General features: G+C 41.0%; 1 protein-coding gene across 1 annotated transcript in view; it reads left to right on the top strand.

Annotated features, from left to right (window-relative positions):
• ADAMTS12 (ADAM metallopeptidase with thrombospondin type 1 motif 12) overlaps nt 1–23,765 on the top strand; it is a 209,741-nt gene that overhangs the window by 148,217 nt on the left and 37,759 nt on the right. Inside the window, exons 13-16 of the mRNA XM_054178760.1 lie at nt 3,284–3,417; nt 14,269–14,389; nt 18,176–18,420; nt 20,278–20,419. Coding sequence (XP_054034735.1) covers nt 3,284–3,417; nt 14,269–14,389; nt 18,176–18,420; nt 20,278–20,419 — 642 coding nt within the window. The remainder of the gene's footprint in view (nt 1–3,283; nt 3,418–14,268; nt 14,390–18,175; nt 18,421–20,277; nt 20,420–23,765) is intronic.

Below are 23,765 nucleotides of genomic sequence, written 5' to 3'. Positions count from 1 at the left end.
AGAAGTAAATAATTCTAGAAAATGAATGGCAAAACAGTGGTAGGATAGTTTACTCATTGGTGCCCTGAACAGCCTTCTGTGCAGATAAACTATCAAAATAACTTGGAGAAAGGTGACAGGAGTATCAATACTGGGTAGAAGTGAGCTTGTGGGGAGGGATCAATATCCTCTCATTTCCAGTGGGGCTCAGTAGGATTGAGAGAGGTAATTCTGCCACCTTGCTCTGGTAAGGCCTCATCTGGAGTACTGTGTCCAGCTCTGGAGCCTTCAACTAAACAAGGACATGAACCTGATGGAGCAGGTCCAGAGGAGGGTCACAAAATGATCAGTGTGCTGGAACACCTCTGCTACAAGGATAGGCTGAGGGAGCAGCAGTGGTTCACCCTGGAGAAGAGAAGGCTCTAGGGAGACCCTAATTGTGACCTTCTTGTACCTGAGGGGGCCTACAAGAAGGATGGGGAGAGACTGTTTACAAAGGCCTGTGGTGATAGGTTGAGGGACAATGATTTGAAATTAGAGAAGAGTAGATTTAGTTTCTGTGTTAGGAACAAGCTCTTTACCATGAGGATGGTGGAACCCTGGAACAGGTTGCTCAGGGAGGTAATCAAGGCCCCATCCTTGGAGTTATCCAAGGTCAGGCTTTATGGGGCTCTGAGCAGCCTGATCTAATGGAGGATGTCCCTGCTCACTGCAGGGGAGGTTGGACTAAATGACCTTTGGAGGCCCTTTCCAACCCAAACCATTCTATGCTTCTATGATAGGAAGAAAAGCAATACAAAATTTGTAGGGGCAGCTGGGATCTAATTTTAGATCAGTTACTACAATCAGTATAAATCCATGAAAGCTTTTGGGCTTACAAAGACCTTCTTTGAATCATGAACCTTAGCAAGCCTGAAAGTTTTCTCATTATTTATTTTTATTGTCTTTTTTTTTATTATTATTTTTTTTGTCTTAGTAAGGGAGTTGTCATTCTGTGCAAACTTTCTCTGAGCGTCATATTTATGACAGTAATATGTCAACAGCCAGTACTGCCTGTTTTTTCTTGTTCAGTGATTTCAGAAATGACATTGGATACCATCTTGCTTGTTGTGTCAGTACACAGCCAGGGAGGGGGTATAGATATCAAACTGCTGCTCTACCATATCTCATTACAAAGTAAAACTTGAAATGGCTTTCTGCAAAGTCTGTGTCTCTCGTGATCCGTTCCCAGGGGTTTTCCTTTCCATAACGATACTGTGCTTTGTGTTTTAAAAATGGTGCATTGAGAAGGTAAGCAACATGAAACAAAACTTCAGAATACTCATGTAATCAACCACACAGCTAGAAAAAAAAATTCTCCAGAGAGAAGTAAAATGACTTTTCCTTATCATGACAGCTCGTATCAGAGCAATTGATTGATATTATGGCTAGCAGTTTTCACACAGGGGCAGAGGCCTGGTAAGGATTACAGACTTTATGTTCTTGCCTGAGACTGTTTTGTAGCTCTTTCTTGATATATTTGTATATGACTCACATAATCTTGAATTCCATCAGTTTTATAACCTTGTTCTCTTCCTCTAATCACTATTGCCCTTTACGAAGGCATCTTTGTTTGAGAAGGCACAAGCACACCATTGTTATGAGTCCTAAGAGGCCATTTTAGCTCTGCTGTGAAGAAGAAAACACAGAACTCCTCATTAAGGTTTTGGATTTCACTTAATATCCCTTTTTAATTACTCATTTTTTTTAATCCCAGTTCTGCAGAAATCCTGATCACATGAATGAGTTTCGTAGTCATAAAGCACAGGCAGTGTAGGATTCAGTCCTTAAGCTGCTAACACTTTGGGGACAGGAGCCGCTCTTACTTTTCTGCTCTGCATGGTGTTCTCTACTGTACAAACCAGAGCAATAAGGGTAAATTTCCCCCTTCAAAAGAATAAACCATTTTGTAGGAAATTATTTTGTTCCTCTGCATTACCAAAAGTTTGGATTTCTCTCATTGCTATAAACTTCTATAATTTTAAACACAGTTCCTAGTATGCCACAAACCACATCAGTAAGGGGGAAAGAAGAGGAAGGGGGAGAAAGAAATTAATTAGGCAGTATGTAGAAGATTTATGGTTACCCTGTATCCCTCTGAAACCAAGCAAGTTTTTGCTGACTGTCAGACACAGGATGAAACTATCTCTTAGCAGTACCCATTCAGATTGATTAAAAATGCCTCACTAATAGAGCCTTAAAATCTCCACTGACTGGTGGTTTTAAAACCTACTGCTTTGCTCAGAAAAGCATTTCAGCTTGCTGAGCATGATCAAGTTGCCAGACCGGGGTCTTGGAACAGACCAAACTCAGAAGACAAGTCCTCTCTTGCTGCCTCTAACTGATACAACAGTGATGATTTGTTTTCTTTTGGTCGGAAAGTATTGACTCTGCTACAGGGTTTCCAGGGAGTGATATAAGGGCAGGGATTATATCTGGTTTTGCTTTGACTCTGGTTTCAGTTCTGATTCCATGTACTCAATGTGTATATCAAACTGGTGTCCTTTGACTATGGGAAGCTTCGTTTTCCAAATTTCCCATTTGCAAAGGCTAGTGTTTGTAAGGCAGGGCAGTGTGTGTCTGGTATTTCTTACTTCATGGTTGGAAGAGACCAAGGATTCTCTGTTGTAGAAAACCTTGTTTCAGAGACTCACAGATTGCTTTTATGGCAGCTTTTCTCTTCCTTGTTTCTTCAAGGCATATATCCTAGAACAGTCTGTGTCTGTCAGATCCACTAATATAATATTTCATAAGATGCCAAGCAGGAAAGAAGTCCACTGTTTGAAAATACTTAAGTGCTAGCAGATAGCTGAAAATAAGTAGTGATGTGACACTCCACTGTCATTCAGAAGATCAGAAACAACCATTTGACTGCTCTCGGATAGAGTTTGTCCTTAGCAATCTCACCTTCAGATTTCTTCTTACCCCTCACTAAAGGCAGTTGGTTTTGCTGATTTTCTTTCCCTTTCTCCATCACAGTTGATGGCCTCATTAGTGCTTGATTCAGACAGATGGTCGTTCATGCACCAGCACTTGAGAATATGGAGGCATGAGGGCATCAGCCTCCAGAAGCTCCTTAGAAGTGGCATTTATCAGGCCTTTGCCACTCTTGGTGATAAGACCCTGGCTCTGATAACTGCTTCAAATTGAACCATTTCTGTCAAATAATACAGAAAGTGAGTGGATGGTACAGTGAAGACATACTATTGCAGTTTGATGGCCTGCTGAAGTATTTTCTGAGAAAGTATCTTTGTTTTCCCTTCAGCAAACCCCTGTGAGCTCCACTGTCGCCCAGTAGATGGCCATTTTTCTGAGAAGATGCTTGATGCAGTCACTGATGGTACTCCATGCTTTGAAGGAAGGCACAACCGAGATACCTGTATTAATGGCATGTGTAAGGTATTGGGTATGTTTGCATGTTTCTTTCTCTTCAATATGATTTTATAAAGTTATGAGAAAAAGTTCAATAATTTGGGGGATTTTTTTGAGTATGAAGGTGAACTATTCCAATTTGTCACGTTTTAATGATCATGGAAATAAATGTGATGGTTTAACTCACCCACATTAACAAAAGCTTGGCTGAAATCAGTTGGGAGAGCGAAATGGAAAGCTGTATTTTACAAGCAATAATGGAATGTGATGAATACGTACAAAATATACATTATTTACAATATTATACAGGTATTTGCAAAGAGAAAACAGCACAGAAATCCTCCTTGGGCAAGAGGACACTGCCCTGCTCCCCCCCCACCTCTCCCCTCCCTTTTTCCTCCAAGTTAATTAGAAAGAAAAGAGAAAAGGAGGGATGTTAGGGAAATTTCAGTTAGTTCAAAAAAAGAATTGTTAAGAAGTTAGTGGTCTTATCTCAAGGTTGCTAGATGATAAGAGGTCTCTCTGTCCAGGAGCAGCCAGCATGCAAGCAGAAAAATGGAAAGAAAAAAAGAATGTAAGATCGTAAAATTACATCCCACACATCTGACCAATGAAATGCGTTTAGAATTATCTTTCTTGTTTTCCTTTTTACACTCAACTTTTTTTTTTCACTCAACTTTTCCTTTTTACACTCAGCACAAGCCCTGTGAGGAGAGGCTGAGGGAGCTGGGACTGTTTAGCCTGGAGAAGAGAAGGATCAAGGGTGACCTCATTGCCCTCTACAACTACCTGAAAGGTGGTTGTAGCCAGGAAGGGCTTGGTCTCTTCTCCCAGGCAACCTATGCCAGAACAAGGGGACACAGTCTCAAGCTGCGCCAGGGGAGGTTTAGACTTGAGGAGAGGAGAAAGTTCTTCACTGAGCGAGTCATTCGTCATTGGAATGTGCTGCCCAGGGAGGTGGTGGAGTCGCCGTCCCTGGAGGTGTTCAAGGGGAGATTGGACGTGGCACTTGGTGCCATGGTCTAGTCGTGAGGTCTGTTGGGACAGGTTGGACTTGATGATCCTTGGGGTCTCTTCCAACCTTAGTTATACTGTGATACTATGATAACTGTGCAGCTAGAGAATTTGCAGGACAAGAGATAATGGCCTTAAGCTGCACCAGGGGAAGTTTAGGTTGGATATGAGGAAGAATTTCTTTACTGAAAGAGTGGTGGGGCATTGGAACAGGCTTACCCAGGGAGGTGGAGTCACCATCCCTGGACGTGTTCAAAAAACAAGTAGATGTGGCACTTTGGGACATGGTGTGTTGGTCATGGAGTTATTGGGTAGAAGGTTGAACTTGATGATGTGACAGGTCTTTTCCAACCTTAATGATTCTACAATCTTTGGAAACCAAAGCAGGTCTTGATGTATTATGGAAGCTCCATAAGCCTACTGTAGGGAGCTTGAGATTGCATGTCCTAACTCACTGAATTAATAAAAATACAACTACAAGGGATTTGGGGAAGTCATCTGTTGCATCCCTTCATAGCATCATGTTCCTTTCTTAATAATTTTCACTTTTTTTTTCTTGAAGACTTTCAGCGATACAAACTTCACCTTTTAAATAGGCTATTGGTAAAGGCTCTAAAAACTTTCTATTTTAATTGAATGTTAGTGCCTCAGAAAGCATCAGTAAAAGATTTCTTTCAAGCACGTCTTGCACAACTTGCACTTACGAGGAGGAGTTACTGGTCCTGTCATAAATACAGTTTTGACAGCATTCCACGCATCAGCTACTGCTTCACATCTTTGACAAACAGATTTAATTGGAGTCAGAATCCCAGAGTGAACAATACAATCATGCAACTGCCACAAACGAGACCAAATGATGAATAGGTAACCCAAATAGCTCACATCCTTTGGAAAAAGCAGTGTGCTTTTATCTAAAATAAGTACCAAACATAACACTTGACCTTTATCAGGTGTCTCTGTATAATTCACTAGTTCTTCAGTCCAGCTGGTTACACATTATATATACATTACAGGTCACAGTGAATAAATCTGGAAATGCACTTAATACAGTCTGGAACATCGTTCTTGTACTCCAATAGCAACGTGTTGCTAATGACGTGGTAAAAAAGGATTTCACAAGTGTTAGTGGTGATGTCTGTTAAAGCCCTGTTCTGGTTTTTGGTATTATATCTCACAAAAGCACTTCACATTCTGAGTGCTAAAATAACATTTCACTCATGTCTGAAATTGAGCCCCAAAAAAAGGGTGATACGTTGTACATTAGATACACTGTCCATATTGATCAGATGTTTGGTGTGCAGAGTAGCTGGTTTTTTACAACTAAATTCAGAGTTTTCCCAGTGGATATATCATAATAAGGTTAATTCAGATTCAATGAAAAATTTTATCTCCTAAAGTCATCTCATTTCAGTCTAATGTTGCAGTTTGCCATGGTTTTGTTCAGAGCTATCAGAGAAATTGGTCTCACCTTGATAGCTAAATGTGGATTGAAATGCCTCATTTTAGCTACCCGAGGTATAGTGGATGCTTTCCTGGCCACCTTAGCAAAGCTATACTGTGTATTCTCACATTGGCAGTAAGCATGGGCAGATGCTAGCCTATGCTTCAGTGCAGGTGGGAGCCTTACCCAATAAGGTGTGCTCATTGTAGTATTACTTGAGAATTTATTTTGTTAGTTCAAAGACAAGCTAGAATTGTTGGCTCATTTGAGGTACTGGCATATACAATAGTTTAGTTGATTGGGTAGTCTTGGGTGATAGGTTGGACTCAATGATCTTGAAGGTCTTTTCCAATCTGATTAATTCTATTCTATTTTATTCTCTCTCTCTCTCTCTCTTTATATATATATATGTATATATATATAAATAAATAGCTGAGTCCTCTCAGCTTTGCCCTTACAGAGAAGAGGAGCTATGTAAACAGATGTAAACTCGTTAAATCGGCTCAGTGCTGGGACCAGTGGCTGCAAAGGGAGATCTCAAAGCTATATGCCTGCAATTGCAATCTTGTTCTCTTCCAACTTGGGGTAATAAGGACATAAGAGATTCAATCCCCTTAATCCTTTCATTGTATTTGTTCATAGGCTGGCCTTCTTAGACCCGATCCTTTCTTGAGATCTGACTTAGAAACAGCTTTGACTAGAAGGAATCAACAAGATTTGTCAGTAATTTAATGTAAAATAATCAAATATATGACTAGATTGCTATTTAACCATATTTGTCTGCACTCATCCTTTGTGTTGTTTCCCCCCCTTTATTTAGAAGATCCTTAAAGCACATATCCTATCTTCCTGTATTTCAAATTATACATCACAAGAACACTCTAATCCTTACAAGAGCAGTCAATTGCTCCTCCAATGCCAAACAAGCAAAGATACTGCCACTAGAGCATGTTTACTGGGCACTGATGATTGAGTATTTTGGTTCAATACAAGCCATGGCATCATCTGGAAGTGAAGACTTACATGGCATACGCACTGAGAGGACCTAGCATCCCTGCTGTTTCTAGGAAGCATTCATCTCCTGCACAAATTTTAATAGGCTTAAGAGACCTTCAGTCACTTAAATCTGTGAGCTGTTCTCTGTGGTAATTCACAAATGTGTTGAGACTAACATTGTATTGGAAAAATACACAGCTGGGTATATTAGGGAGTAATGTGGGTTTTTTTCTTAATGAAAATCAAATAACACTTCTCAGAATTTTTGGTAGTAGGCTACGTTCCTTCTCCCTGTGGTTCAGTCTCCTCCTCCCTCCGCTAGTCTGGCATGACATTTGTTCAGACCTATGTAGACAAATCAGATGATAAATGGACATAGTTCTACCTATTCAAGGTGCCAGCATGACATGGACGTGGTGTCTTTATTTGAAGACTGGTAAGGGAGACAAAAGGAAGGAAGAGCTTAAAATGAACAATGTACTGTCCATATAGCTATGATATTCAGGCAGTAATACAGCAGCAGCAAGGACTTCTTGTATCTGCCCCCTGCTGCCAGTCTGACACAAAAGTCTCTCCTTCTTCAAGTGTCAAAAGGTAATATATCTGACTGTTTTCCATTTAGTCACTGAGCAGCAGGAAAGAAATTGTTCCTCCTTCCTGTAATGAAGCCAGGAAATTCACGTCATTATTTCTGCCTCTGCATTATGTGCTGGGACCAGAAATAAAGCTGGGCTCAGGTGCACTGAAAAAGGCTCTTGGTGCATGGGCAATGGGAAAGGGCTGCATGAAGGGATGCTAATTTGTGCCACACATGCAATGGCACACAGTGGTTGCTGTAGTGCAGTATATTTCACTGGCAGAAGGTGCAGAAAGACATCTGTGTGCAAAAGAATCAGAACCTATTTGCTGCTGCCTTTTTTTCTTTCTTGTTTAGGTAGCTTGTGCTTAGTCTCCAGATCCCTTTTAAATGGCTATTTGACAGAAGTTTGAGGCACATCATCTAAGGCAGTTTTTGAAAATTTGTCAATTGTATATCTAGAAGAACCAGAAGAATGAGGAAAGCAAGTAAAAGGGAGGAGGAAGCATCTAGAAATTAATCTAATGGATGACAGAGATTATGTGATACTCACTGGAGTGGGAAAGCAAAACATGGCCTGGAAATGAAACTTAATGTAAATGTACTTAGAATGAATGACCACTGGAGGTGTTCAGTCTGACGTGAGAATATACATTTTGTCATTAATGGCCTTGTAAGATGAGGCCCTGTTGCTGGATATGAAGGTCATTGCACCACCAGCAGCACCTCAGAGCTAGGGAATAAAATGTAGGCTGTATTTACTGTGACACAGTGAATTGCCTGCCCGGCCACAGTTATCTGCAGTGCTTCATTCTTGGGGATCCCTGCACCACACCTGTGGCACATATAATTAGGACTCTGATGTTTCAAGTATGAGACCAAAAACAAAATACAATCTTCTGTTGTCACAGCTGGAATGGACAAAGGGAGTTCCTTTGTGTCACAGTCATGTCATAGGAGGTTTTGATGCCATAGGTATGTTGCTAAATGAAATGTATGGCCAAGTGAGAAGGATCTGAACTGATTCTGACTGAGCTGAAACAGAGTATGCCCCCTGGAGAGGCACTAATTGGCACCCCAAAGGCAAGAAAGTGATGATATTGTGGGGCTGCTACCAGACTCCTTTGCTAGTGCCAGTGCAGTAGTTAAGAACTAATTTGTTCAGGGTCTGGGAGTGTTTACACTAGCAGTACTTAAAAGGAAAATAATGTTTAGTGATAGTCGTTTCAGAATGTCTGATTGTCTGAACTAGATAAATTATTTCTGAGTGAAACTACTCACACAGCTGTGAGTGAAGAGGAACAGAAACCTTTTCAAGAACATTATTTTCTACCAGAGTTTTGACAAAAATTATACTATTTGAAACAAGTTTTGGTTGATTTGTGGTTTTTAGGAGTTTGGTTTGTTTTGTTCCCTCCCTCCCCCCAAGAAATTCAAAAGAGACGCTCCCAAACACTGCTTAATAAAACTTTATAACTGCACAATAAGTTAATAGTTCCATTTCCAGGTTTTCCCCAACCTTCTGCTTAAGAGTGAATATATGCATGAAACAGAAAGTATACTTCAACTTTCAGGACTTCCCAGAGGCTGATTACTGCTAATCTAATAATAAACCAGATAACAATGACTTTGCTAACTCTGTGTAGATGATAAACAAATATACTGATAGACCAGTAGATAACAGTGCAGAATGCATCTCTTTAAGAAAATAGCTCCTTTAAATTCTTAGGATGTGTTAAATATAAACATCAGTGCATCTGTAAATAGCAGGTGAAGAGACAGATCTGAACTCAGCAAGATACATCCGGTGCTTATCTCAGTAGCATGTGTGTTCTTTGGATGCTTCATTGAATCCATCCTTGGTCAAATAAATACCTACTTAGAGGCAACAAAGTAGTTGTCTTCTTAACATGTGCTTCTCTCTGTAATACTTTATACTGCTGCTCATAAACATGGTCCTTGGTTCTGAGATGTGCCTACATGAAAGATGTTTGTTAAGGGATATTGTTTTAATTTATAGACTATATGGCAAATATGAACATTGATAAAAATATTAGTAACTTTTTATTAATATGAAAAACTGCCAAGAATTTATTAAATAAGTGCAATGTATGGTTAGAATACATATTTACAATGGGAATGTACAGTATTTAGGTAAATACAACAATTTAAATGATTTTATGCAAACCCGTAGAAACATCAGAATGAGAATCCCTGGGAGCAAAATGGCACTTGACCACATGAGGGTAGACTCAACAAGAACTGTTAAGCCAAAGAGGCAATGTATTAATTACTCACAGCTGGTTCTACCTGTAAGGAAAAAAATCTCTTGATTTAGAAGTTCCTATTCACAATGGAGACAGAGGAGTTTAGTAAAACTTATTCAAATAAAGGGAGAGTACACAGGACAATTCCTGGTGGGGTCTCTCAAATTGCTGGGAGTTGCAGATCCCCTTATAACCTAAATTCCTGAATGCAAGTTTCCCTCTCCCTTTTCCCATCAGCTAGGGTACTCAGGATTTACAGTCTTTCCCAAAGCGCCTACTAAATGTCCCCCTTCACATGGAACCCCCCCACTACATACATCATATGTTCATTTAAATTAGGTTCTTCCCGACTCTGAGTGGAGAAGTTAATATTTAATAGTCTATTAAGCCTGCACTCTGACCTGAATGTTCAAAAGTTTAGGCTGTGGTCAGTATCTTGTCATCCTCTGACAGACTCCCACTGATTTACCTTGAATTTAAGATGAAGGTACTTTGCAACTGCTGCTTTGTTGTTTCTGCACATAGATAAGGGGAACTGTCTAGTTCCCCTCCCTTCTTCTTCCAACCCCCCTTCAGACAATTTTTCATTTGTAAAGACACTGATTACATTTAACCCCATCACACCCAAGTGGGGAGTTCTGCTGATATTAGCTATTGAGGCTTTGGGGCATTCTCATGCACCAGGCATGGCTGGTTGATGGCAGGAAGACCACACGGTCCTGGGGCTGTTTACAGTGCTTCTCATGACAAGTACTTGCTTTGTGCTGGCTAAACTGCGGCACGGCAAAATTCTAGTTGCATTGGCTCCGGCTCCTAAGCTCATGGCTTCTCTCGTAGCTTGCAGTGTGTAGGCTTGTGGCTCTATCCCAGGCTCTGGACCAGGCACTCGAGGCAAGGCAACTCTAGGCAACTTCAAGCGAGACAAGTCCAAGCAGGTTCAAGCAATGCAAGGCTTAAGCAAGGCAAGGTGACTGGAGGTTGGCCTGTATATATATCTTGCCTGAGATTCAATTGGGCCAATAGGGCAACTGAGGGCAGCACATAGTTACCCAACAGAAAGGGGTTCTGTTGTACAGATGTACAAGATGTTTACATTCTTTTCTGAGTCAAAAAATAAATATAGCCTACTCTAATGTGAGCAAAGGCAAATCTCCATAGCTATTCAAAGCTCTCTGAAAACAGCCCTTCTCCCACAGGTTCTGGCAGGCTGTGGCCATAAAAAGCCATAAAAGGCAGAAACATAGGCCTGGTCAGGCAGGAGTAGTGGCCAGTACACTTGCCCCTACCCCAGATACAGGGTTGTTTACCAGACATGCATGGTCCTGTCCCCTTTGTTCCTTTTCCATTACCCCAACTTTCTGCAGGAAGGAGGGGGAAGAGTGGGACCATGTCTGAACACATGAGCATCTGGATTTGTGCTGGGGCTTGTTTGGCCCTATCATGGCAATGTTACAAAACCTTCTCTTTTGAAATGAGGATTGCCAAGGGTTAGGGCTGCGCTGGCCACTAGACAAGTAACAGTTTCTCTGTCTTCACCCCTCTCCCTTTCCAAGGCAGAAGAAAAAAGGGAATAAAGGAGAGAGGTTTATGGAGTGGAAAAGAAAATCAAAATGGCTCTGATGTAAATAATAACAATAAAATATATGCAACTATATACAAAACCAGTATTAAGCCCAACCCTCCCAATGACAGTTTTGTCACCATCACCACTGATGCTGTGGGCTGGCACTAGAGAAGTCTCACGCTGAACTCATCAGCAAACAGGAACCAGATTCAGGAACACTGTGACTGAAGACAGAATGCACAGAGTTCTCCCCTGACCACAGTGTGACCCTTTTAGGCTATGCCTTTAAGAAGGGGACAGTTACTGAAACACTCTGGCTGAATGTTTTGGTGTGAAAAGGAAAATGAAGATAATTCTAAACAAATTTCATTGGTAGATTGGTAGAATGCAATTTTAAATTTTAGTTTTAGTTCAGTTTGTGTTTCAGTCAGTTCTCTCTGTTTCAGTCTACCTGAGCAGCTGCTGTCTTTCTTCTGTGCTGGCTGGAGTTGACCTTCAACTAACGAGATAAGAAACTAATTCTTTTCCTTTCCTTAGCACACGCTTTTAACTAACAGAATTTCCTCCTTAATAATTACTTCTCTATCTAACCCTTTTTGGGAAAAAAAGGGAGGAAGGGGAAGAAGAGGGTTTTGGGGAGACCCTCCTTGCTGGAGGAGGCCAGGTTTTCTGTGTTACATTCTTTGCTGTATATTTTTGTATATACTGTAAATACTGTATATTGTGTATATATTCATTGCATTTCATCCTGCTTGTAAAATATAGCTCTTTTCCGTTTTTGCTTCTCTGAGTTAGCCATAGTTTCGGGGCGGGGGGGGGGGGGGGGGAGACCTTCTCTCACCACCACACACAGAAAAGACAGAACTTCACCCTTGTGATCCCTCAGCTTAGAATAGAATTAGAATAGAATAGAATAGAATAGAATAGAATAGAATAGAATAGAATAGAATAGAATAGAATAGAATAGAATAGAATAGAATAGACCAGGTTGGAAGAGACCTTCAAGATCATCGTGTCCAACCTATCATCCAACACTACCCAATCAACTAAACCATGGAACCAAGCATCCTGTCAAGCCTCGCCCTGAACACCCCCAGCGACAGCGACCCCACCACCTCCTCAGGCAGCCCATTCCAGTGGGCAATCACTCTCTCTGTGTAAAACTTCCTCCTAACCTCCAGTCTAAACCTCCCCTGACGCAGCCTGAGACTGTGTCCTCTTGTTCTGGTACTGGTTGCCTGGGAGAAGAGACCAACCTCTGCCTCACAACAACCCCCCTTCAGGTAGTAGTAGAGAGCAATAAGGTCACCCCTGAGTCTCCTCCTTTCCAGGCTAAGCAACCCCAGCTCCCTCAGTCTCTCCTCATAGGGCTTGTGCTCCAAGCCCCTCACCAACCTTGTTGCCCTTCTCTGGTCACGCTCCAGCAAGTCACCATCCTTCCTTCAGCTTTGTACTGAATATGATGTATGTGGAATGGAACACCTTGTGGGTCAGCTTAGGGTCAGCTGAATTGTCTGCTTCATCCCACAGGTGCAGCCTCTTACTTGCTGCACCTGCAATGTGACACATGGGATTTAGCAGTGACCTTTGTAGGAGCAAAGTAAGAGCCTTTTTGCATACCAGTCTTTGGTGGCAACTGTAAATATCTAGCTTTATCACAGACTACAAGCAGATACTGTGTGCAGAAAAGTGCTGTTAACTTCAGAAAGTGCAACTAGTTAGAAGAGATTAAACTGAAAAGTAAAATCACTGAACAGATCCAGTTCTATTCTAACTCAAACCAGGACAAAGGTTCACTGAAAGGAGAAGTTGAGTCTGCTGCAGAACCCTTTGTCCTGGATGTTGCTTTTCAGAGCAGGCATCAGTGGGGCTGGCTAAATGTTGCCATTAAGCAGTGGATGACTCTTTTGAATCCTCTGTAAAAATGGAAGTGACATATTTTAACACAATTTGTAACTCAAAGCCTTTCCTTGCTTCCCATTTTGCAACTTCTCTAGTTGTGTAGGTGAAAAGCTAAGAATGAGGGGGGAAATACTAGAGAGTGCAGGAGCCTTTATATCTAGACTGGTCTAATAGATGGATTTTCCTGTCAGAAGCTTACAGAAGATTACAGTAGCTGATGTACTGATGGTAAAATCAGATTAGAATCAAAAGCAGACATGCACAGATTTTCTTACAGTGAGGGTGTTAGAGAAGTTGACAGGTGTGGCATCTGGAAGTTTGGAGAAAACCTCATTGCTATTCATCTAAATCACAGGCCTCCAGGTGTCTAAGGTAATGTTGACAGCCATTTAGGTTGTGTTCTACAACCTCCTGGTTTATAAGGAGAAGCAAAAAAACACCCCAAAACCGAATTAAGACTTAGTTGAAGTTTAAGGGCATTAGTGCACTGAAGTTTTGGGTTGGGCAAGGAAGAAGTTTTGACCTGACTCAGTATGAATAATGTTTTTTTCTCACTTTCTCCCTGTAGCAAGCATGAACTGGAAAGTCAGTCTTTATCAGAACTTTATTTTGGCCCATTTCCCCATGCTGGCAAGCTGGAGAAGCAACTGTCATGGATATAAAATTTCATGCCTGATTAAGAATTTCTTTTTTGCTAGGGAGTGTGACTGCAGTAGTGGTTCTGCACTGTCTGACAGCCACAAAAAACTGACACAGATCACAGTTCTCTTACTGTATTGTATTCCTGGCAATCCGTAGGTGCTTTACAACATAAGAAAGCAAACACAAATCCTAGATGTATTGGCCAGTTGTAGGTGGTGAGGCCATTTGGGTGTCATGTTTCTATCTCAAGCAACTTGTCACTACTGTGTTTCATGACATGGTGCATTTTGTTGCTTGTTTGTATGTTTTGCATCATATAACACATGTGAGTTTGACTTGTAGGATATATGCTTTTCCACAAAATTGATTCTCCTCTTTCTCAGAGGAGCAGAGTATGCTGAAAGCGGCAATACATAATCTCTTGAGTATTTCATAATGAAGGTCACATTTATTCTGAAACTGTTTTTCCTTCTAGACTGTTGGCTGTGATTATGAGATAAATTCCAATGCAACTGAAGACCAGTGTGGAGTTTGCCTGGGAGATGGCTCTGCTTGTCGTACGGTGAAGATGATGTTTAATCAAAGTGAAGGATTTGGTAAAATGTGCTTTTCTTTTAAACTCTTCAATTGTCAAAGTAATTTTTCTACATAAAAAGGATTAAGTGCTTTTATTGAAAACTGAGTGATCAGTTTGTGTAGGAAAATGTAAATAGACCTTGCACAATGAATCATGCTTCTGATCTTTGATCACAGAAAAAAAATCTGATGTCTGTGTTTTTTAAGTTCACCTTCTGCAATTGAAATTGTGTCAGAGACCACCAGTCCCTATGCAAGTCACACAAGTAATAATAAAACACAAAATGGTGAGAATTTAATTAATTAATACATATTACCACCTTCAAAAATCTGGGCCAAACCTCTGGACAGTGTAAAGCACCAAGAAAATGCTGTAGTGAGTTGTTTTGTGATTCATTTCTAAGTGTCATAAAACTGATACCATTGTCTCCAGTGCCTATGTGTGACCTCTTCCCCATGCAGAACTTTGTGATGACTGCAAAGGAGTGTTACTGTGCGCAGCAGAATGCTTGCAAGCTGTGCAAGCTCTTTTAGAAGGAGAACAAATTGCACTGCTGGATGAGAACAAGCATTGGAATAAAAGAAATACTGAGGCATCAGGGACAGGGCTTTAGGACTGTAGCAGGTGTAGGAAGTGTGGAACAAATGGGTAACAGGAAGAGGGAATGAGGTTGTGAGAATATAAAGGATCTGCCTTGGAAGAAGGAATAGCTAGGAAACAAATCATGGTTGGAAGGATGGGCAATTGTTCTGTCTTCATTGTTTTGTGTATGTAGGGGGAAATTAAATTTCCCACTTCCAGTAGCAAAGGGTCAATGCATTTAAATTTATGAATATTAGGACGTGAGGGAATGTACATTAGAAGCAGAGGTGTCATACTCTGCTAGTCAGATGACAGGATTAGATCCATATCACTCCAGTGAAAGAACGAATTTTAGCAAACCAGGAAACTGTGGCTGTATTCACCCTAACCTTGAGGTTTATCCTGGTCCTGTTACCTCCTCAACAACCAGCTGTAACTGAATCAACTTGTGTTGTGGTCTCCATGCTACCCGTTTCCTTTTCATGCAGCTGAAGTGGGGAGATCTGGTACATGCCTGAAACTATCCCCAGGATGGAGCATGGATACAGCCATAATGCACATATTGATTCTGGATCCTCACTTTGGAGACTGTAGACTGTAATTTTTTTCTCACTGCCATAACACACCGCAGTGCTCTCTCTGTTCTATTGGAAGGCTGTATGCAACCATACTTTGACTTGCAAACCCACTATGGGCTGTTTTCCACATAATATTCTTACCGTAGTGCCTAGAGCCTGGCTTAGTGGAAAAGTGCGTCTCAAGAACATGTATTTTTAAGATGTCTCACAGATACAGCAAGCTGGAGAGCAGGATGGAGCTGTTGTGATAAGGATAAATAGCTAGATCTGATTATGGTCTGATTTGCAACACCACGCTAACCACCTGAATGATATATCTCCTCTTTCATTTCAGTGACAGCTCTTCAGTCCTGGAAGAGCTGTGCCTACAACAAGGGTTGCATGAATTTATTCATGTTGTGCTCTTGTCCATGTTGGTAGCTTATAGATTTAATTTTAATTAATAAGGGAAGATTAATAGCAGCTGAGAGCAACCACTTTGCAAGCATGTAGTAGTACCCACAGTATGAATGCTTTAGGATTTAGTGAGCACAGCATATGCGTTAGTTGGCATTTTGACTGTTACTGAATTTCATACCTTTAGTTCCTTATGCCATGAAACCATACAACCAGGAACAATCTTATAAACACCATCAACATTATTTTTAAAGAAAAGTCTACTATATTGGATGACAGACTCAAAAGCTTACTGCTAATTAGCCTTGCTGTCAGAAGCAGGTAACATTAATTAGGAATTAGTGTGAGGTTCTGGAGGGCAGTTTAGCTACTTAAGAAAGGGAGGACCAGCGAGAAGAGAGTGTCAGGTATTGACTAAACATCAACATCTATCACTAGACAGTTGCAATACATGTAAAATCAGGTTTATGAAGAACAGCAGAAAACTTGAGAGTAGACATGATTTTATGTAACAACAGCAAGAAAATTGGGTTTATTAGTTTTATACTTTGTGTTTTGAACAAATACTGTCCCAATTACATCTGAAAAACACCTACTGGAAAAGGACACCAACATTGCAAAGGCAACCTATCAGGGTGTGACACAATTAAGATTTTCCATGCTGTGTTAATTTGGCTTACTTGTGAGTATGCTTTTCTAATTGAGTCTTTAGTTACACAATCACACGCTGTGTTCATAGCACTTCTCTCCTCTAAATGAATATAGCATTCAGGACAATTATCGGACCTTGGTAACCTGTAATAGACCTGGACTGCTGGTTTCCTATAATGTAAGTTGCTCCAGGTTTTGTTATTTCCTTCACTTACAAAAGACTGAGAAGTCTGGATTTTCACAGTCAGTTTAAAAAACTTGCTGAAGGTGGCATTCAGAAAACTCTTCCTCTAGAACATTCACCACTGGGGAAAGTAAATATATTTTATTATGTATTACTGATGTAATTAGGAATGGCCTGGAAGATTTTGTTGTTTTTTTTCTTTTTACCATAAGGAACACAGGATATTATAACCAATACTTACCTCCCCATATAAGGGCTGCAAATTAAATTCAAATGTTAAAGATTTAGGGCACTTATTTACAACAGCACCGGATATAAGTACTTCTGGTAGATGGAAAGTATTAGTACTGAAGATCACCTAACTATGCCCAGTGTTTTTTTGTCTCACTCATGTCAGTGTGTAATGAAAGGTGATCAGCTTATTTCACAAGAAAGCTGAATGGGACATGAGTCTCAGAATTTAGTTCATGACCTCAGCAGTGTGTGATGAGGGCTGGGCAACCACCTATGTTCCAGTCTTTAAGTAAATCTACATACACTGTGGCTTATGCTCTCAGGGCACCTGGTTGTGGACTAGTCACCCATCCAATTTCTAAAGACCAGTAGGTGCAATAGCAAGAATGCTTTCTGAGTTTGTGTTCAAACTTCTTTGTGAACTTCCTATTGTTACAGTTCAGTAGCCATAGCAATGATGATTCCCTGTAAGGTGAGAAGTATAGAGCCTGATGTCATACATTGCCTGTTCAAACAAAATTCTGTAACAGGTGCTGTTGATACATTCTTAACACAGATACCAAAAATCTCTTATTGCAGATAACTTTATACATGAAGGACTGTTGACCTTCCATATGAGAATCACTAAATTATTAAAACACTCAGCTGATCGTAGTAATTTGAGGCATTTGAATAACGCTCTCTTTTTTTTTTCTGTAGCAAGCCTGTCTGTGAGAAACAAACATGAAGAAGTTAAGTGACTTAAGGGACATGGAATTATGTACATACCTGTACATTAGTGACAGATGGAAACACTCCTTGCAATGTGGAAAGAGCTTTCTCAAAACAGACTACTTATTTGCTGGGTGGCCCCAGCATTTCTCCAGATCAAGTCACATTGCAGTATGCCAGAGCCCTTGGTCATGGTTATGGAGATGTTCATACTCTTCTGAGTAGATTTTCCCAGTGAAGCTCAGAAAATAACTTAACCTCCATATTCCTTCTGAATACCCCTGTCTCTATGTGTCTTTGTATTCCCCAACTAATATAGGAAAATCTGGCCTGGAAAATCACACTATTAACTAATTGAAATACAAGATATATAATAACACATTTGTATCTATTTTTGAACAGAGCTCAACAAAGTAAAATGCAATTATATTTCTGTTGTTCACCTCCATGTACCTTTCTTGTTTCTTAGGGTATGTTGATATTGGGCTAATTCCAAAAGGTGCAAGGGGAATCAAAGTCATGGAAGTTGCAGAAGCAGGAAATTTCCTTGCTGTGAGAAGCAAAGACCCAGACAAATATTACCTGAATGGAGGTTTTATCATCCAGTGGAATGGTGAATACAAAGTGGCAGGCACCATATTTCAGTATGACAGAACAGGGGATCTAGAAAATCTGACTGCACCAGGACCCACCAATGAATCAATATGGATTCAGGTAAATAGGAGATCACTAGCAGAACCTACTGGCTTTGACTGGCAGCAGAATGTGCCTCTGAAACAGAGGCTGGAAACATACTTGTGTATAAACCACTTCTCTAGTAATGTTGTCTTGTTAAATCAGTTGAGGTGCTTTGGAGATAAATACACAACACCTTGCTTGAGGTGGCTGTTCATCCTGCCTGAAAACAGGTGTGCCCAGTCTGATGGTTACTAAAGGCTGCTGAAATCCCATGCTGTCAAAATGATAGGCATCCTGCCACCTGTATTTGATCAGTCCTTCGCCCAAACTCCCTTGTCTCTTGTGCCAGCTTGGACTAATGTGACTTTGATATGGCACAAACCCAGATGATAAGTAACTGTTTATCACAAAGAGCGAGCTCATATCAAGCTGTGAACACTGAGCTAGGAAAGGCCAGCAGCAGTGACACCTTCAACTAAGGAAGAAAATGCAGTATTAGATAGATGAATTAATGGCTTATGGTAAGCAAAATTGATCTGTTTGGCATCCACTGAGGTTGCCCCCTTTTGTTTTCTTTGATGTTACCTTACAGATTCTAATATAACCAGCTTCTGTTAATTATTTTTTCCTTTGTTCTCTGAATTCATCTTTCCTGGCTTGTGTTCTCTGTATATCTATCATGTAATCAAAAATGTATTAGGGGTGTGATGGGAGCCACCTTCACACTTTGATTATCTGAGGAGAAGGCACATTTAATGGATGCTCAACCTTTACTTGTAAAAAGGTCAAGGAAAGATTTAGGAGGAAGAGTAGAAGTTCATTGCTAATCTTTTTATTCTTTGATGATGTACATTTTTTTTCTCCTTTGTATCAGCCAAACATTAAATTTCTTGAGTGCCTCTTCTCAATTTGTGCTTTCCTTCTTGAAACACTGGAAAAGAATAAAGTAATATTAAAGCAGCGTCTGAATAAAATCTGTGCTTTTCTGACATACTGGTTTTCCTGTAAAAGCTGTTTCAGAAATGTAGGGAAACCATAATTTGTAATGTTGATAAGCAATTGCTCTTAATCAACAGCACATTTGATAGTGTCTTGAAGGAACTTGCCATTATCTTTTCTTACAGTCAATAGGGTAACAGTTATGCTTGCAAAAGTGCTTGACCAGTGACTGTGTCTTAGAAAGGTTCACACATATGTTTGTGTGAAGTTTTGACAGTCTGCTTTTCTAAACTGATAGCAGGCTCCAAAATGGGCTGCTTTAACCCTTGCTCATTCTTCTGTTTTTCATGCTTTGAAAGCTTTGGGCCAGTAGAGTACTGTGTCCAGTTCTGGGCCTCTCAGTTTAGGAAAGATGTCGACTTGCCGTAACATGTCCAGGGAAGGGCAAAAAAGCTGATGGGGGGTTTGGAGCACATGCCCTATGAGAAAAGGCTGAGGGAGCTGGGGTTGCTTAGCCTGGAGAAGAGGAGGCTCAGGGGAAACCTTATTGCTCTCTACAACTTCCTAATGGGAGGTTGTAGCCAGGTTGGTCTCTTCTCCCAGGCAACCAGCACCACAACAAGAGGACACAGTCTCAAGCTGCGCCAGGGGAGGTTTAGGCTTGATGTTAGGAAGAAGTTCTTCATAGAAAGAGTGATTGGCCATTGGAATGAGCTGCCCAGGGAGGTGGTGGAGTCACCATGACTGGAGGTATTTAGGAAAAGACTTGATGGGGTGCTTGGTGCCAAGTTTTTGTTTACTAGTTAGTGTTGGATAATAGGTTGGACACGATGATCTCAAAGGTCTCTTCCAACCTGGTTAATTCTGTTCTGTTCTGTTCTATTCTATTCTGTTCTGTTCTATTCTATTCTGTTCTATTCTATTCTAAATAAATAAACCACACTGTTTTTCCAGCTACTTTTTCAAGAAACTAACCCTGGAATCAAATATGAATACACCATACGTAAAGAAGAAAGTCATGAGAATGGAATTGAAGAGCCAGATTATTTTTGGCAGTATGGAAACTGGACAGCCTGCAGTGTTACCTGTGGAAGAGGTAATTCCTCACTTCCTTTTCCTGTTAGTGTTTGCCTTCATTACTAGCAAATCTTTAAGTTATTCTGACAAAGTCCTCAAAGAGGTAAGGTTCTTTAATCTCCATTTGGTGGGAAATCAAATCACATGGTTACAGTAATGTGTTTTGGCTTTAAAATAAAATGCTGTGAAATAATTTAAGGCAAACAGATTTCTTAATACCTCCCCTGAAATTCTCAGCCTCTGGGATTCAAGGGGGAAACAGCTTTCTTTTACACATAATTTCTTGTCAGTGTACTTCACAGTAGCCCTAATTCTAATTTCTGACCTACTCTTGTTTCCCTACTGAGTCTTTCAAATGTGTTGATTAGAGAAAATACTCATTTCTGTCACGCCTTGATATGCAATTGTGCTTTTTGTGCATTTGTCAATAATAGCTTTATTTAAACCAGTCTTACATGTCTTTACCAGTCTCACTACAATGGCTTGGGAACAGCTGCAGTTACATTGTGGTTCTGTGCAGCACATTAAGCCACACAACTAGAATGATGATCAAATACCTGGAAATTTGCCTTTAGTAACACACAGAAAATGACAGCAGGAAAATATAAGTAATTAACAGATCAATGAGACGAAGTTAATGCTTGGAGTAGAAGAACATCAATAATGATAAAGGAGTCTGAAAGTTTCTTAACCAGAATAAAGTATTTCTCCTTTGCAGAAACAATTTTTAAATAGGAGGAAAATGTTGTATGAGAAAGGAAGTCTGCACCTGGGGAGAAGAGATGGCAGCCTTCCATCTGAATTAATTCCCAAGTTTAAATGAGGAGAAATCCTGTAGATAGAATGGGAACTTTGCTCTTTGGCTATCTGTATGAAAACTTTAGAGATCAGTAGATGATCAATGTTACAGCTGTTGGACAAACAACATGAAATAAGCCTTTTCTTTTCCCTTTTCCTAATGCTAGGAAAACTCTAATGGTGGGGGGGGGTTTGGTTTGGGTTGGGGTTTTTTTATAATTATTGCTTTCATTAACAAATTCCCAGGGAAAAAAAAAAAAAAAGAAAAATAACAGCCCACGTTGTAACAAATTAGGTTCATAGAATCATAGGGATTCAAATAGATCTCTGGAGATCATTGAGACCAACTTAGAATCAGAGAATCAGAGAATCAATAAGGTTGGAAAAGACCTCAAAGATCATCAAGTCCAACCTGTCACCCAACACCTCATGACTACTAGACCATGGCACCAAGTGCCATATCAAATCCCTTCTTCACAGAATCACCAAGGTTGGAAGAGACCTCAAAGATCATCAAGTCCAACCTGTCACCACAGACCTTGTGACTAAACCATGGCACCAAGTGACCCAGCGTGCCATGGCCACACATTTTCTGAACAATTCCAGGGCTGGGGACTCCACCACCTCCCTGGGCAGCCTGTTCCAATCCCTGACCACTTTTTCAGTGAAGAAAATTTTCCTAAATCTTCCCTGGTGCAACCTGAGGCCACTTCCTCTTGTTCTAGCCCTAGTTATTTGGGAGAAGAATAAAACCTAGCTGGAGGACAGTTGGGAATCTGTTTAAGGCAAGGCTAGACTGTGGTGACCAGTGCCACACTACAAATAAATAACTGACTTTCTTAAATATTAGAAATGAATTTCAGTCTTTTAAATGGCCTAATCCAGGTAAGGCAGCCATAATCACAGACTGCACCAGACTGGAAGGCACCCTCAAAGGTCATCCTGTCCAACCTCACTGCACTTGCCTGGCAAAGCAAGATCACCTAGGGCAGGTTGCACGGAAACACATACAAACAGGCCTTGATAGTCTCTGGAGAAGGAGACTCCACAACCTTTCTGGGCAGCCTGTTTCAGTGCTCCATCACCCTCACAAGTAAAGAAAGATCTTCCTCACACTGGGGTGGAACTTCTTGTGTTCCAGTTTGTGTCTGCTGCCACTTGTCCTATCGCAGGGAACCACTGAAAAGAGACTGGCCCTGTCCTCTTGACCTCCATCCTTTAGACATTTGTAAACACTGATAAGATCCCCTCTCAGTCTTCTCCAGACTAAATAGCCCCAGGCCTTTCCTCATCAGACAGATGTGCTAGTCCCTTCATCATCCTCATAGCCCTTCATTGGACTCTCTCTAGTACATTCCTGTCCCTCTTGAACTGGGGAGCCTAGAAATGGACACAATACTCCAGCTGTGGCCTCACAGGGTGTAGTAGAGGCAGAGGAGAACCTCTCTCGACCTGATGGCCACACTATTGTAAATGCACCCCAGGATACCATTGGCCTTTTTGGCCACAAGGGCACATTGCTGTCCCATAGTTAACTTCATGTCCACCAGGACTGCAAAGTTGTTCTCCATGGTGCTGCTTTCCAGCATGTCAACCCCTAACCTGTGCTGGTACATGGTGCTTGTGCCTCCCCAGGTACAGGACTCTGCACTTATTCTTGTTGAACCTCATTAGATTCCCTGTTGCCTGTCTGTCCAGATCTTGCTAAATTGCCATACGGCCTTCCAGTTTGTCAGTGAGTCCCCCTAGTTTTGTATCATTGGCAGAGTTGTTCATCCAGGTTGTTGATGAAGATGTTGAATAAGGCTGGACCCAGTACTGTTCCCTGTGGAACACAACTAGTTATAGGTCTCTGGGTGGACTCTGCACCATTGATTGTGACTCTCTGAACTTTATTTTTTAGGCATTTCACAATCCGTATCACCATCCACTCTTCTTGATCTTACCTACAAGGACGTTGTTGCAGGTAGTGGAGGAGCCAACAAGGAGAGGTGCACTGCTGGACCTTTTATTAACTAATAAAGAAGGACTGGTTGGGGACATTAAGGTTGGGAACAGCCTTGGCCACAGTAATCATGACATGGATCTTCTTCATTGCGAGGGTCATGGAGCACTGGAACAGAGTCCCCGGAGGGGTTGTGGAGTCTCCTACTCTGGAGACTTTCAAGACCCATCTAGATGTGTTCCTGTGTGACCTGTGCTAGATTCTATGGTCCTACTCTGGCATGGGAGTTGGACTCGATAATCTCTGGAGTCCCTTTCAGTCCCTAACCATCCTCTGATCCTGTGATGTTATGGAAGGCAGTGTCAAAAGCCTTGCTAAAGTCAAGGTAGACAACATCCATTGCTCTCCCTAACCATTCAGTCATAGAAGGCTATCAGATTAGTCAAGCATTATTTTCACTTGGTAAAGCCATGCTGACTACTCCTGATAGCCTTCTTTTCTTCCACATGCTTAGATGTGATCTCCACAATGAGCAGTTCCATCACTTTTCCAGGGGTAGGGGTAGAGGTGAGGCTCACTGGTCTGTAGTTCCTTGGATCTTCCTTCTTGCTCTTTTTGAAGA

The sequence above is a fragment of the Dryobates pubescens genome, chromosome Z (genome assembly GCF_014839835.1).
Source record: "Dryobates pubescens isolate bDryPub1 chromosome Z, bDryPub1.pri, whole genome shotgun sequence".
Taxonomy (NCBI): domain Eukaryota; kingdom Metazoa; phylum Chordata; class Aves; order Piciformes; family Picidae; genus Dryobates; species Dryobates pubescens.
The sequence above is the reverse complement of the archived record's forward strand: the minus strand, read 5'-3'. Positions and strand labels throughout refer to the sequence as shown.